Source organism: Salmo salar, chromosome 13, assembly GCF_965601325.2.
Source record: "Salmo salar chromosome 13, fSalSal1, whole genome shotgun sequence".
Taxonomy (NCBI): Eukaryota; Metazoa; Chordata; class Actinopteri; order Salmoniformes; family Salmonidae; genus Salmo; species Salmo salar.
In genome coordinates, this window is record NC_138303.1 from 82,949,774 (window position 1) to 82,966,904 (window position 17,131).

The 17,131-nt window shown below is 43.0% G+C and overlaps 1 protein-coding gene across 2 annotated transcripts in view; it reads right to left on the minus strand.

The window, feature by feature from the left end:
- The window catches only part of LOC106567929 (glycerophosphodiester phosphodiesterase domain-containing protein 5), a 61,618-nt gene that overhangs the window by 19,339 nt on the left and 25,148 nt on the right, over positions 1-17,131 (minus strand). For both annotated transcript variants that reach the window (XM_082960370.1, XM_014137833.3), the window contains exons 3-8: positions 1,257-1,360; positions 956-1,049; positions 798-857; positions 591-689; positions 395-488; positions 54-199 (exon numbers count right to left, since the gene is read on the minus strand). In XM_082960370.1, coding sequence (XP_082816496.1) covers positions 54-199; positions 395-488; positions 591-689; positions 798-857; positions 956-1,049; positions 1,257-1,360 — 597 coding nt within the window. The remainder of the gene's footprint in view (positions 1-53; positions 200-394; positions 489-590; positions 690-797; positions 858-955; positions 1,050-1,256; positions 1,361-17,131) is intronic.

Here is a 17,131-nt window from a genome sequence, read left to right on the forward strand (position 1 = left end):
TTAATTATTTATGATCTACATGAAGAGGCTAGAGGGTAGAGCCATTGACTTACCATTGGCGCTCCCCGTCGTCCAATGACGTCAGGTCGAGATTTGAGGCTGTTCTTGTCCATGATGCAGGGTGAGGAGATGGCGAGGGGAGCCATGTAGAGGGCCAGCAGGACACTCAGGTAAACCAGCAGCAATATCATGTGGAACTCTGAGAAGGAGGAAGACCACAGAGTGAGGACATTAGGTCTCACAAATTTCTGAAAGCTGCTGCAGTTATTGTTCGTTATCAAACATTATAATGGTTAACAATGATAATAATTATGATGTAATGTAATATGTATAATATTGGTATTATTGGTCAGAGTTACAGTGAAAGCCAATCAAAAGCCAACACAACACTTACTGGTTCTCTCTGCACGGACCACATGTTCGGCAACTAGCCAGCCCAGCGCTGTGACGGCAGCCAGAGCTCCTATGTGCAGGAAAGGCCCTGTGGACTGAATTACAACACAGGAAGACAGGAGTTTTATAACCTTGTTTACACACAAACATCTACCAAAAAGACCAATAGAGAAACGCAGACAAATAGAGATGTAGACCTGTAGAGATATGAGGATGATGTCCCATTCGTCCCCCCACACGTCATCGATGGAGACCACGCCACTGACAGTGGTGATCAAGGCAGCCAACACACCAACCTGAGGTAAAAAACATACTAACAGTTTGATTTGTTCTACACATTCCTACGCAGGCTAATAGTAATACGGTATTTATTTCCGTAGGTCAGAGTTCATTTGGAAGACTACCTTGTGGATCCAGTAGAGGTTCAGCTGCTGTCCCAGTGAAATATGACAAAGTGCTAAAATCTGGAAACGAACAGAGCCACAATCAGGTTAGATCATACTGAAGCTGCTGCAGTAACTGTGTGTATAGGCATATAACCAAACATGGGTAACTCACTCACCATTAAAAATGTAATGTAACTAAAGCCAACTGCGGTGGTTGCGAGAATGGGGACAGTCCTGTCCTTCCATTCCCCAGAACGGTTGTATAGTAACCTGAGGATGAGAGGCAACGGGTGGGGAAGGTGAACCAGTGCCTTGAGAAGAGGATGAAACAGACAAGCCCTTCTAGGAGATATTGAAATATGCACACATTCAATTACTAATTTAAAACTGCTCAAAAGAGAGAGTGCTTCTGAGGGACAGAAACAATGGTACAAACAGCTCACAGTCACTCTGGTAAGGACTAACTTCCCCACTCACCAGTTGAATTGGTTGTAGTCATTGTGGGCCTCCAACCAGAAGTAAGCCCAGAAGAGGAGCAGGGAGAAGGTGCTGCACAAGATGATGAACCATGCACACTCCCACTGGTGAACACACAACAGACAAGAAGAAGACATTTGTGACTCGTTTTAGGAAATTAGGCATATGTCACACGTCACTACTTCACAGGAGAGTCATTTGAACATAAATATTTTTTATCAAAATGCTTTTTTTGGGCAGAAATGCCTTCTGGAACAAGTGAACTTTCAGGTTCCTTAATAACAAACGTGTATAAATACAAATACAATTTTTAAATGACAAGCGTAGTTGGTTTAGCCTTGGAAAAAGTCAGGAACCTTCCCACTAGCCATGATTGGCTTAGATAATGGATGGGCTGGACATGCCGGGAGATGAGTTTGGATTGGTCTGCCATGTAGTATGCTTCTGTTTATAACGTGAGCTGCTCAGTATGTGTTGATAGTCCTTTCTACTTCGCCGTTTTTGAAATATATAATGTTAGCCATCGAGAACTACAAAAGTTTAGCTACTTTTCTCAAAAACATTAATGCCCTGAATTTAGCAGGCGCTATCGACAGATCAGTTGGAAAAAGTGATTTGCTACTTTCTGCACCTGCCATGGTCAGTGTGAACTGGAGTGACTTGACACAACGCTGGCCTAACAAGATGTAGCTACAAACAAAATGGAGTTAAATGGTTCCAGTCTGTTGTGAAGCATTCATTAATGTACACGGGTAAGAGTCTAGCTATATTTTCAGATATTATAAGTTTCTAATTTTGTCAGAAAGTTGTTTTAATTGCAAGTTAAAGCGTACTGTTAGCTAGCTAGCGAGCGTTAGCTTGCTGGCTCACTAGCTAACATTACGTGTATGATCTGTGTAGTAATATTATTCAATCATAAACTATTTCCATTCTTCGTTATAGCCTAATGTTAGCTACTGTAGCTAACATTGAACCTGGTTGGTTAGCTTTAGCTACCTGCAGATTCATATTACAGCTATGACAATGTTTGTATTGGTTGGTAGTAGTATGAGTTGGGATAATGCCGGTTCATTGTTTAGACAAAAGACTACATGTCTAAACAAAACACTTCGCCAGATAATTACATGACCCATCAAGATAGCCAGGTGTCCGGGGGTGTTTACGGCCATCTATTGTATTTCATGTCTAGAGAATAATGACTCATCCACTTAACTAGATGTGGCTGGGGAGTTGTTATAGCATTTATTTCACGTGACCCATCAATTTAGACAAGTGTGTCAGGTAAGCGTCATCTAATAATTCCAAAATATTAATCAAATATTTTTATCTGGACACTTTATGTTTTTGATATTGTTACTATGCAAGTAACCATTTCACTGTACTGTTTACACCTTCTGTATCCGGTGCATGTGACAAATCAACTTTTGATTTTGTTTGATATAGTGTGTTTACCAGAGACGGTAATGTGAAGAACAACATGACCTGCACCAAAGTCAGATTAGGATATAGGCCAAGGACTAGATAAAGAGTTTTTTTTACCTGGAGTTTTTCCTTATTGTAGGCTACTACTTTTACCACTTTTAGTCTTGAAATCTTTGGTTGTTTACTAAACTAATCACTCTGTTTAGCAAATGGCCTCACGTGAATCGTTAAAGAGATGGGTGGGGCTAAGGGTTAAGAGGGTGTGAACGATGCTGAATGGATTCTCCAGAAGGTATACCAAAACATTCAAGGGCCATTTTCAAGGGCCAATTACTTTCCCATTGTTCTTCAACTGCAGTGTGTTTTACCATTTTCTAGCTCTTAGTCTCTACTTTTATCCAGTGTAAAAAAAACACAATTTCAAATTCTGCTACATAAAATCGAATCGAGGCGATCGGTCACATTTATATTCTATAACACTTTTAACATAGCGTTCCACAACTTTAAGCTTAAACAATCACACAAAGGCAAAAAGTCCTAAGAGTAAAAAAATTCTACAACACATGACCTCTTAAATAAAAATACATTTTCCCCTTGATTGCTAACAGAACCTTCACCTTTTGTCTGTCCTCTGGCTTGACCTGTAGAGTGAAAGTATAGGAGAAGGTCTGGACTGATTACCAGGCACTTCCCCCAAAGTAATGAATTGGATTGAGGGGGATAAGACAGGTCAGGGGCCCATGCAGCTGGGCACAACGTTGCGGAATATAACATTTCCCAAGGATTATAAAGAATATGGTATCATGTCAGCGCTATTCATGACATCTCTTTCTGCAAAGTTCTACAACGTTTGCCTACTGAACGTGGCCCAGGTCAAACCACAGCCAGGTGGAGTTGACCAGTGATCAGTTTTACACCTTATGCTGGCCAGACTAGTGAGGCATCTCCTTCACATCTCCTACAGTCTATTATTAGAGGTGTGTAGATGTATGGTTAGAGTGGAATACCACATTAACACTTCACACTGCACTCAGAGGAAAGATGAGCAACCTGATCAGAGAGGTCTCACCTTCTGCTAGTTAGAGTTAATGCACAGGGGAGAATGGGAGGGTAGAGGGCTGCTGTTTTAATGAATTCTGGTTTCTGAGGTAACCACCACACTACTTCTGTTGAGACATTCAATTACCTTGTCCTGCACAATACTTCACAGCCTTGACTTGACTGTGTGTGTGTGTGTGTGTGTGTGTGTGTGTGTGTGTGTGTGTGTGTGTGTGTGTGTGTGTGTGTGTGTGTGTGTGTGTGTGTGTGTGTGTGTGTGTGTAAGCAGTAAAGTTAGGCCCTAGACCTAATGCGACTAAGGTAATAGAGGTAATACAAAGTGACAGTGGGGCAGGGGCTCTGACAAAGTCAGGTTGTAGTATTTAATTGGTCAACTTACAGTGAGCTGAAAGTGCATAGGTGTAGGACTACAGCCACAGTCACATGGTGAATCTCACATTCAATCAAGAACAGTCGGAGGAATCTCTCCAAAGCAGGTTTGGGGTGAAATGAATTTCCGATTGCGTTAATTTAGGAAGTTAGCTAGTGTTAGGAGAGAACCAAGGAGAAGGATATTTTGTACACATTTAGCAGACAACACATTACAGTGGGTGACTCATTCATTGTCACCAAGCTGATGACGTCTAATCCTGACATCCTTCCAATCCCATTACATCCTCCTCCAGAGCACAGTAGCATATGGGCACCCAGACGGAGTCTGGTCTTCCTTCTCCTTCCCTCTCTAACGTCTTCACAGCCTGCTAATTATAACCCTAATAAACAGTGCTGATCTACCACACTGTTACATCTACTGAGAAGAACACTGATTAATCACCATGAATGCGCTTAATCAGACAACCAGTATGACTGGTTGCCATTACCGGCAAACCTTCTCAGACAGACAGTTCACATCTCGCTTCTGTATTATAAAGTACACACACACAAGTTATCCTATGGATTTTGCCATATCAGGTGTGTGGTACTACATGGAAATATGTACATAAAAAATAAGGTGCAATATTACAATGTGAATATTGATGCTTTGTGCCTCAATAATAACTTGCAACGTATGATTGCGCTATGGATCATAAGATGACCTCCAGCTGGAATTCCCTCCTCACTTCTGTTCAGCATGGGCTGCTTCATGGTGTGCTAGTGTTGAGCGAAAGTATTTCTAGGTCATTTATTACAAAGTTCTCTATTGGCTGGAAGAGCAGGAAAGAGCTAATCTGCTTCTGAGAAATACCAGCCTACCACTAAGTACCAGCAAGCAATGATATACAAACACAGGAGGATCAACTCAAGAATGGGAATCACAGCAGTACTATCTCAATGGCCAAGTCAATATTAGAATGAACTCTAATAATAAGAGTGAGAGAAATAAGTATTGTTAGAGAGTTGCATTTACTCTGAGTATACCATAGACCCACTACAGTTTGCATACCACCCAACAGATCCACGGATGACGTAATCGCCATTGCACTGCACACTGCCCTATCCCACCTGGACAAGAGAAATACCTATGTAAGAAAGATTTTCATCGACCACTGCTCAGCCTTCAACACCATAGTTCCCTCCAAGCTCATCACTAAGCTCAGGGCTCTTGGTCTGAACCCCTCCCTGTGCAACTGGGTCCTGGACTTCCTGACGGGCTGACCCCAAGTGGTGAAAGTAGGCAACAACACCTCTGCCACGCTGATCCTCAACACGGAGGCCTCACAGGGGTGGAAGCTCAGCACCTCTGTGGGGCAATTGCAACATCCGCAACGGCAGGGCTCCTCAGAGAGTGGTATGGTCAGCCCAAGGCATCGTCGGTGGCACGCTGCCTGCCCACCAGGACATCTACAGCACCCGGTGTCATAGGAAGGCCAAGAAAATCATCAAGGACCCCAGCCACCCGAGCCAAAGCCTGTTCACCCTGCTATCATCTAAAAAGGCGGAGACAGTTCAGGTGCATCAAAGCTGGGACCGAGAGACTGATAAACAGCTTCTATCTCCAGGCCTTCAAACAGTCACCACTAGCCGACCTCTGCCCAGTACCCTGCCCTGAACCTCAGACAATGTCACTAGCCGGTTACCACCTGGTACTCTAAGCTGCACCTTAGAGAACACTGGTTATTTCAATAATGTTTACCTAATGTTTTACCCAATTTATATGTATATACAGTATTCTAGTCATGGCTCATCTATATAACTACTGTTATACTAACCTTTTATATTCACATTGTTGGGTTCTAAATGAATCTATTAAAACTCACAGACGATTAGTAAAGCTTAATTAAACCGAGTTTATTCCCCCATTGGGTCATACAGCTGCATAATATATATACCTCAATTTGGGTGGAGTCTCCTTCTCTCTTAACATTACATCTTTATTACTAGGCAGGAAATTAAGTGATGCGGGCCACAAACTGTTCCTTCTCCCTTAAGGTGACCTGACCTCAACCCCCTTCCTCACTTCTCCACAGCTCCCCACCATTGTCAGTGACTGCAATCATGTGATTTCCTCTCCTCTACTCAGCACCTCCCATTGCCCCCTGGATCCTATCCAACCTTCCTTGAACCCACCATAAACATTACTCCTACAGATAACCATTAACTTCTGGTGAATAAACCAGACTATAGCACTACTCATGTCTCTAGTATAACTGATGATTAACAATATTTAAAAAGTTTCAAAATCCGAACCCATCAACATACTTTCCATACTGTCCATATTAACATACACTACATGGCCAAAAGTATATGGACACCTGCTTGTCGAACATCTCATTCCAAAATCATGAGCATTAATATGGAGATGGTCAACCCTTTGCTGCTATAACAGCTTCCACTCTTCAGGGAAGGCTTTCCACTAGATGTTGGAACATTGCTGCAGGGACTTGCTCCATTCAGCTACAAGATCATTAGTGAGGTTGGGCACTGATGTTGGACGATTAGACCTGGCTCGCAGTCCGCGTTCCAATTAATCCCAAAGGTGTTCGATGGGGTTGATGTCAGGTCTCTGTGCAAGCCAGTCAAGTTCTTCCACACTGATCTCGACAAACAATTTCTGTATGAACCTTGCTGAAACAGGAAAGGGCCTACCCAAACTGTTACCACAAAGTTGGAAGCACAGAATCGTTCAGAATGTAATTGAATGCTGTAGCGTTAATATTTCCCTTGACTGGAACTAATGGTCCTAGCCTGAGCCATGAAAAACAGCCCCAGACCATTATTCATCTTCTACCAAACTTTAAAGTAGGCAGTATTCATTGGGGAAGGTAGCGTTCTGCTGGCATCCACCAAATCCAGATTCGTCATTCAGACTGCCAGATGGTGAAGCATGATTCATCACTCCAGAGAATGAGTTTCCACTGCTCCAGAGTCCAATGGCTGCGAGCTTTACACCCCTCCAGCCAACACTTGGTATTGCACATGGTGATCTTAGGCTTGCGTGCAGCTGCTCGGTCATGGAAACCCATTTCATGAAGCTCCCGACGAACAGTTATTGTGCTGACGTTGCTTCCAGAGGCAGTTTGGAACTCGGTAGTGAGTGTTGCAACCGAGGACAGACAATTTTTACGCACTTCAGCACTCGGTGGTCCTGTTCTGTGAGCTTGTGTGGCATACCACTTAGCGGCGAGCCATTTTTACTCCTACACTTCACAATAACACCACTTACAGTTCATCGGGGCAACTCTAGCAGGGCAGAAATTTGACAAGCTAACTTGTTGGAAAAGTGGCATCCTATGACAGTGCCACGTTGAAAGTCACTGAGCTCTTCAGTAAGGCTCAGTGACTTTGGCTATGGAGATTGCATGGCTGTGTGCTCTATTTTATACCCCTGGCAGCAACGGGTGTGGCCGAAATAGCCGAATTCACTAATTTGAAGGGGTGTCCACATACTTTGAATATATAGGGTATCAAGTTGTTTCAGATCTATACAAATGAATGTATGAATGAAATTGTATTTACGTGTCAAATCACCAGTTGGCAGCCCATCCCTTATGGAATTAATTGACACATAAACAAACATTACAATAATTCCGTGTGATAATTCTTCAATACAAAATAGTAAATAAGGTTATCCAAATAATAATTATATGCCTAGAGCAGTACAAAAAATACATACATATACAGTTGAAGTCAGAAGTTTACATACACTTAGGTTTGAGTCATTAAAACTCATTTTTCAACCACTTCACAAATTTCTTGTTAACAAATTATAGTTTTGGCAAGTCGGTTAGGACATCTACTTTCTGCATGACACAAGTAATTTTTCCAACAATTGTTTACAGACAGATTATTGCACTTATAATTCACAGTATCACAATTCCAGTGGGTCAGAAGTTTACATAAACTAAGTTGACTGTGCCTGTAAACAGCTTGGAAAATTCCAGAAAATGATGTCATGGCTTTACAAGCTTCAGATAGGCTAATTGACATCATTTGAGTCAATTGGAGGTGTACCTGTGGATGTATTTCAAGGCATACCTTCAACTCAGTGCCTCTTTGCTTGACATCATGGGAAAATCAAAAGAAATCAGCCAAGACCTCAGAAAAAAAAATTGTAGACTTCCACAAGTCTGGTTCATCCTTGGGAGCAATTTCCAAACGCCTGAAGGTACCACGTTCATCTGTACAAACAATAGTACGCAAGTATAAACACCATGGGACCACGCAGCTGTCATACCGCTCAGGAAGGAGCGGTATGTCTCCTAGAGGGGAACGTACTTTAGTGCAAATCAATTCCAGAACAACAGCAAAGGACCTTGTGAAGATGCTGGAGGAAATGGGTACAAAAATATCTGTATCCACAGTAAAACGAGTCCTATATCGACATAACCTGAAAGGCCGCTCAGCAAGGACCGCCATAAAAAAGCCAGACTACGGTTTGCAACTGCACATGGGGACAAAGATCATACTTGTTGGAGAAATGTCCTCTGGTCTGATGAAACAAAAATAGAACTGTTTGGCCATAATGACCATCATTATGTTTGGAGGAAAAAGGAGGACGCTTGCAAGCTGAAGAACACCATCCCAACCGTGAAGGACAGGGGGTGGCAGCATCATGTTGTGGGTGTGCAGTGCTGCAGGAGGGACTGGTGCACTTCACAAAATAGATGCCATCATGATGCAGGAACATTATGTGGATATATTGAAGCAACATCTCAAGACATCAGTCAGGAAGTTAAAGCTTGTTCGCAAATGGATCTTCCAAATGGACAATGACCCCAAGCATACTTCCAAAGTTGTGGCAAAGTGGCTTAAGGACAACAAAGTCAAGGTATTGGAGTGGCCATCACAAAGCCCTGACCTCAATCCCATAGAAAATTTGTTGGTAGAACTGAAAAAGCGTGTGCGAGCAAGGAGGCCTACAAACCTGACTCAGTTACACCAGCTCTGTCAGGGGGAATGGGCCAAAATTCACCAAAGTTATTGTGGGAAGCTTGTGGAAGGCTTCCCAAAACGTTTGACCCAAGTTAAACAATTTAAAGGCAATGCTACCAAATACTAATTGAGTGTATGTAAACTTCTGACCCACTGGGAATGTGCTGAAAGAAATAAAAGCTGAAATAAATCATTCTCTCTACTATTATTCTGACATTTCACATTCTTAAAATAAAGTGATGATCCTAACTGACCTAAGACAGGGAATTTTAACTAGGATTACATGTCAGGAATTGTGAAAAACTGAGTTTTAATGTATTTGGCTAAGGTGTATGTAAACTTCTGACTTCAACTGTATATTACTGAAAATGTAAGAGTATGGTGACTCCCCTACCGGGCCTCAAACCGAGGCCACCAGCAACAATGTCAAACGCCCTAACCACTGTCCCAATAAGGGATATCTGAAGGGCATGTGCTTATTGGGCCAGTATAGTTAGGCCCTGTCCAGAAGAAACCCCTCCTACCAAGGAACTTCTGTATATGAAACAACTTGATAGGTGTAAGTAATAGATAAATGCAACTTTGAAATAAATCTCAGCTCTGTTAAAAGTACACTCAAGAAAAACTATTTTATTGAGCATAGTGATTCCGGAGTAACAATAAAACAGGTTAACATGCCCCACCAACATTAGAAAACTATACAAAAAGCCTTTAAAATCGCCGAAGTAAGTAAGTCAAATCAATGATGAGACTCATCAGATTAACTGACATCTGGCGTAGTGGAAAGATCAGAGTATCGTGGTTTTGAGTTTAAATCTCAGGTGAAGACATGAATAATAATTACTATATACACGAACATGCACAATGAAATCATTTATGTAAAATATGTAAGTTGAAAACTGCATGTTAAAAGCAATGTGTCGGTGTGAAAGTATCCCTAACCTTGCCAAAAGACAAAGACCTATGAATGGATCAGTGGTTCACTAATCAGGGCCTTGATTGGCTCTGCAAAAGTAACAAGGCGTGATGTTAATGAAACATTCCTTTTTTGGGGATTGTTTCTTTGGGAAAATCAGGCGACGTTCTGACAACTGATACACAGAAATGTTCTTGCAACGTTCCCATGAAACATGTCTAGAACATTAACATCTTAGATTCTGAGAACATGTTCTGTGTATGTTTGGTGGGACGTTGATGGAATATTCTCCTAACCCTCAGAAAACTGGACACATGAAACATGTCTAGAACATTCATATCTTATGTTCTGAGAACACGGCAACAGTCTGGACACATTAATGTTCTACCAAAGTTACTATGAAACTTGTCTAGAACATTAATATCTTCAATTCTGAGAACATGGTAACCATGTTCTGGGTAAGTTCTATTTGACAATAAGGGAATGGTCTCTTGGAAATGTTCCTTGTACATAATGGAAACATTCCTATGAAAACGTTAGTTAATGACCTTATGAGACACTTAAGGGAACGTTCTCGAAGGTTTTGGGAATTTTTTTTGTTAGCTGCATCCTCACCAACTGCACCATGCAGTCAATTCCTGGTTAGTGGAATGCAATATTTGTCTGTCTAATCATTAGGGTGTTTTTGGTTGACCTCCGCGAACGTGACCAAAGATGTGACTGAAACATTAACCAACTTTAAAGCAATTCTAAAGATACAAGCAGAACAGAGGATACAAATGAAAGTGACATTTGAGACCTCTCTCTTACCAATTAATTGTACACATGTTATGTTTCCAGTTTGTAAGTGTGTGATATGGGGGTTAAGAAAAGTTTATTTCAACATTTATAAACAATAGCGGCTATGTTGACACTGCCTGTTGATCTGAGCCTTGCTGTTGGAAAACCACTACAGTGTCCGACTTTCGGCTGTCACAGATTCATCTCCCCCAGCTACACTCATCGACTTCCGTACAGTTGGTGTTGTTAGCCTTACTACTCGAACACACCCAATGAGATGAACATTATGCAAGACTTTGCTCTCACATAGTCACACAGAGTATCTGCACATGTGCACGGGTGTGCTTCACGCTGCTACAACCGGATAGTTACGGGACCAAAACAGCTGAGAAGTTTAACCTCGCACTACAACACTCCTGGTTGTGGTGGAAATTGACCCACTACTACGGTTTACTTCATTAAGCTACAACATCTCACTGAGTGTACCTTTAAACCTAACCTAACCTATGTCCTGACCAAGGCCACAGGGTTCCGGTCTAGAAGCACACTTTCCAACTGTACCCAGAGGACTTTTTTTGTCTTTCGGTATTGCAGTTTAGCTGAATTCAAGCCCAAAAAGACAATTGCCATAGAGTAGTCCACACTGAAAATTGCAAATAAGAAGCCTTAGTCATCACCTTTAGTCAAGTAATTGTCTTAGATGCCATTTTTTTCCCCATCACTCACTGCTAAAGATATTAACATTTATACTTCACAAAAATATAAACGAAATATGCAAAGTGTTGGTCCCATGTTTCATGAGCTGAAATAAATGATCCCAGAATTGTTCTATACGCACAAAAAAAACATTTCTCTCAAATTGTGTGCACAAATTTGTTTACATCCCTGTTAGTGAACATTTCTCCTTTGCCAAGATAATCCTTTAACCTGACAGGTGTGGCATATCAAGAAGCTGATTAAACAGCATGATCATTACACAGGTGCACCTTGTGCTAGGGGACAATAAAAGGCCACTCTAAAATGTGCAGTTTTGTAACACAATGCCACAGATGTCTCAAGTTTTGAGGGAGCATGCATTTGACATGCTGATTGCAGGAATGTCCACAAAAGCTGCTGCCAGAGAATTTAATGTTAATTTCTATACCATAAGCAGCCTCCTGCGGGAGCCGCCACCTGCGGGATCATCTGAGACCAGTCACCCGCACAGTCGATTAAAACTGAGGAGTATTTCTGTCTGTAATAAAGCCATTCTGTGGGCTTTTGATTGGCTGGGCCTGGCTCCCAAGTGGGTGGGCCCATGACTGTGCTTCAGCCCTAATATTCATAGATTAGGGCCTAATGAATTTATTTAAATTGACTGATTTCCTTATATGAACTGTAACTCAGTAAAATCATTTAAATTGTTGCATGATACGTTTATATTTTGTTTAATGTCTGCCATGCTTCTGGATGATGTGATGACGCTGCTCGCGCTTGCTCCAGTGCGCACTGAGTGCTAGCTATCGGCTCTATAAAGCAGATGGCAACCACCATGAAACGGGGTATGTGAACGTGAGTATATAACGTTTAAAACAATGGGTATCTATCTTGGACTATAACTCAAAAGACTTGACCCATCACCTTATGCATTACTTCCCCACAGTGGCAAGAAGTGACATCTCAAAAAACACCAAAACTATACAAAACATAAATGGCTCCTAGCCTCCCACACATAGGCTACTTTCTGTCCCTAACACTAAAACTGAAACCAAATAACATAAAAACTAAATAGAAATGTTTTTATAAAACTTAAACTAACTAAAAACGAGTAAATCAGATCTGAAAACTGACTGAAACTAAACTGAATTTCAAAGAAAAATCTTGAAACTAATAGAAATATATACTAATATAAAAACACAAAACTACAATAACCTTGGTGTGCATGTGTGTGTGACTAGATTCTGCTTTGTAAATGAAGAGAGGGAAAGCAGGCGTGCGGCTGTGTGTTCCTATTTTTCCTCTTGGTCAGCACTTCATTAATGCCCCGCTTACACATTCCCTAACTGGCCTAATTTATGGACAACCTACTGAGTCTTTATAGTCCAATGACAAGTCAAATACAGCAGGAGTGGCTGTAATACTCCAGTCTGCGTCACACACAGCTGGGAGTCTGGGTCAAAGCATTAGATTAAAACACCTCATTGACTTCTACACTAAGCTTTTGGCTGCCAATGCCTGCCATAAAGCTAAAACTTTACAATGAGCAGACCACTATTTACAGAACAATGAATTTGAGTTGCATTTCATAACAAGACAATAACTGTATTTTGGAAAGTATTATTTTGAATCAACTGAATAATGTCTGTCTGTCTTTCTTTATGTATGTATGTTTGGAAAATTGTTCAAATATTCCTGAGGTGTGATCAGGTTTCAATACAGGATGGGCAGAACTGTGTCTTGCTAGCCATTTAAAAGGAGTTTAGCGTTATAGTTCACACTGACCTCTATACCTATGCACACTACTCGCTGCCTCCCTCTAACATTTTACAGAGAGCTGACAGGTATAACCCTATATTACTTGTTATATGCATATATGAACTATAATGTCTTATTATAAGGCGTATAATACTGTGTTATTTCTCTCTATGAAGCCTAAGGCAGAGGTCATACAGGCAGGCTCTTGCCTTGCAGGCTGACTGATATTGTTGTGCCCCATCTCACACGTGTCAGGTTACTGTATCTCAGTCAAGTTTCCTTTGTCACTGTTTTTTCCCTGCAGGTGATACTGTATGTCACCTGACTTTGTTTTGCTTACAAACAAGCCTCTACCGCTGCCATAATCTCACTAACAAATTTGTTGGAAAATCATCCATCACCCACCCATGGTCTGAATAAGGCAGTTCTTCAATAAACAGACTTCAAACTAAACTAGCATATGGAATGGATTTAAGATGGTCATACCATGGATCATTTAGCTATTTTATTTAGAATTGTAGGACCAATGTAGGTATAAAAAAATAAACATATATATATAAGTCTGTTTAAATATACAATTTGGCCTTGTCTTCTATAGCCCATAAATGCATTGAATAACACATTCCCAAATGGCAAAACATACAGTCAAAAAAAATAAATCATAAGGAATAAGGGTTTGAAGTGTCTGGAAATATAAGGAAGCTCAGGAATATGCAGTGAACTAAAATATAAACGCAATATGCAAAGTGTTGGTCCCATGTTTGACGAGCTAAAGTAAAAGATCCCAGAAATCTCCATTTGCATAAAGAAGCTTATTTCTAAAAGAAATTGTGCACACATTTGTTTAAATCCCTGTTAGTAAGCATTTCTCCAAGATAATTCATCCACCTGACAGGTGTGGCATATCAAGAAGCTGATTAAACAGCATGATCATTACACAGACAATAAAAGGCCACTCTAAAATGTGCAGTTTTGTCGCACAACACAATGCCACGGATGTCTCAAGTTTGAGAGAGCGTGCAATTGGCATGCTGACTGCAGGAATGTCCACCATGTTAATTTCTCTACCATAAGCCACTCCCAACTTTGTTTTAGAGAATTTGGCCAACCGGCCTCACAACCACAGACCACGTGTATGGCGTTGTTTGGGCCAGCGGTTTGCTGAGGTCAACCTTGTGAACAGAAAGCCCAATGGTGGCGGTGGGGATATGGTATGAGCAGGCATAAGTTACAGACAATGAGCACAATTGCATTTTATCAATGGCAATTTGAATGCAGAGAGATACCATGATGAGATCCTGAGGCCCATTGTCGTGCCATTCATCCGCTGCCATCACCTCATGTTTCAGCATGATAATGCATGGCCCCATGTCACAAGGATCTGTACACAATTCTTGGAAGCTGAAAAGGTCCCAGTTCTTCCATGGCCTGCATACTCACCAGACATGTCACCCATTGAGCACGTTTGGGATGCTCTGGATCGATGTGTACGACAGCGTATTCCAGTTTCTTCTAATATCCAGAAACTTCGCACACCCATTGAAAAGGAGTGGGACAACATTCCACAGGCCACAATCAATAGCCTTATCAACTTTATGCGAAGGGTGATGTGTCGCGCTGCATAAGGCAGTATCTGGTGGTCACACCAGATACTGACTGGTTTTATGATCCACGCCCCTACCTTTTTTTAAAGGTATCTGTGACCAGCAGATGCATATCTGTATTCCCAGTCATGTGAAATCCATAGATTAGGTTCTAATTAATTTATTTCAATTGACTGATTTCCTTACATGAACTAGCTCAGTAAAATCTTTGAAATTGTTGCATGTTGCGTTTATATTATTGTTCAGTACATATAAATATATGTATTTTTTTACACGTATTTAACCCCTTTATTTGGAGCACGAAATACTTCCAAACTTCCTGGTACTGGAAGAACACCATCGTGTTCGTGGGAGTCTCATCTTTCCATCAAGTGGTTATATTAGTTTGTAGGCCTGTCACGTCCTGGCCAGTATATAAGGTTAATTGTTTTGTAGTTTGGTCAGGGCGTGGCAGGGGGTATTTGTTTTATGTGGTTCGGGGTGGTGTGTTTGTGTAAAGGGTGTTTGATTTAGTAATTCCGGGTTTTGGTTTATGTTTAGTTAATTCTATGGTTAGTCTAGGTTGTGTGTTTCTATGTTTGGTTGATTGGGGTTGGGACTCTCAGTTGAAGGCAGGTGTTGTCTATCTGCCTTTGATTGAGAGTCCCATATATTAGGGTGTGTTTGTATGTGTGATTTGTGGGTGATTGTTCTGTGTTTCGCCTTGTGCCTTACCAGACTGTTTTTGTTGATCGTTCGTGTTTTGTTATTTTGTATGTTCGTTTTGAAGATAATTAAAAATCAAGATGAGCATTCACGTACCTGCTGCGTATTGGTCCTCATTCACCGACAACAACCGTGACAGAATCACCCACCACCAAAGGACCAAGCAGCAGAGGAAGGAGCAGACGGAGTTCGAGTTGGACTGGCGGGAGAAGTGGACTTGGGAGGAAGTTCTGGACGGGGCCGGACCTTGGCACCAGGCTGGGGATTATCGACGCCCGCAGTGGGAAATTGAGGCAGCCAAGGCAGAGAGGCGGTGGTACGAGGCCAAGTACGCGCTGAAGGAGAAGCACGAGAGGCACCCCCAAGAAAATTTTGGGGGGGGGCACACGGGTAGTTTGGCTAGGCGTAAGAAGAGCCGGAAGCCAGCTACTCGTGGTTATATGGAGGAGCGTATGGGGTGGAGAGCGCTATGTTTCGCTGAGGAGCGCACTATCTCACCCATACGCACGCACAGTCCGGTGCGCGTTATTCCAGCCCCTCGCAGGTGCCGTGCTAGAGCGGGCATCCAGCCTGGTAGGAGGATGCCTGCGCAGCGCATCTGGTCGCCGGTACGCCTCCGAGGACCAGGCTACCCAACTCCCGCTCTACGCACGGCTACCATCAGGCCCCTGCACAGCCCAGTCTGCCCTGTACGAGCACCCCGCTCGTACAGGGCTACTAGTTCCATCCAGCCAAGGCGGGTTGTGCAGGAGGTAAGATCTAGACCGGCTGTGCGCCTCCATAGCCCTGGGTTTCCAGCTCCTGTCTCTCGTGCGGACCCGGAAGTGCGTCAACCCAGTCCGTCTCGTCCTGTTCCCGCTCCCCGCACTAGCCTGGAGGTGCGTGTACATAATCTGGTAAGCCCAGTACCAGCACCACGCACCAGGCTACAAGTGCGTCAACCCAGCCTCGCCAGTCAACAGTCTTCATCAGAGCTGCCCGCCAGTCAACAGTCATCGTCAGAGCTGCCCGCCAGTCAACAGTCATCGTCAGAGCTGCCCGCCAGTCAACAGTCATCGTCAGAGCTGCCCGCCAGTCAACAGTCATCGTCAGAGCTGCCCGCCAGTCAACAGTCATCGTCAGAGCTGCCCGCCAGTCAACAGTCGTCAGAGCTGCCCGCCAGTCAACAGTCGTCAGAGCTGCCCGCCAGTCAACAGTCGCCAGAGAGGTCAGACTGCGCTGAACTGCCGGAGTGGCCAGACTGCGCTGAACTGCCGGAGTGGCCAGACTGCGCTGAACTGCCGGAGTGGCCAGACTGCGCTGAACTGCCGGAGTGGCCAGACTGCCCTGAACTGCCGGAGTGGCCAGACTGCCCTGAACTGCCGGAGTGGCCAGACTGCCCTGAACTGCCGGAGTGGCCAGACTGCCCTGAACTGCCGGAGTGGCCAGACTGCCCTGAACTGCCGGAGTGGCCAGACTGCCCTGACTGTCCCGAATTGCCAGACTGCCCAGACTGTCCCGAATTGCCAGACTGCCCAGACTGTCCCGAATTGCCAGACTGCCCAGACTGTCCCGAATTGCCAGACTGCCCAGACTGTCCCGAA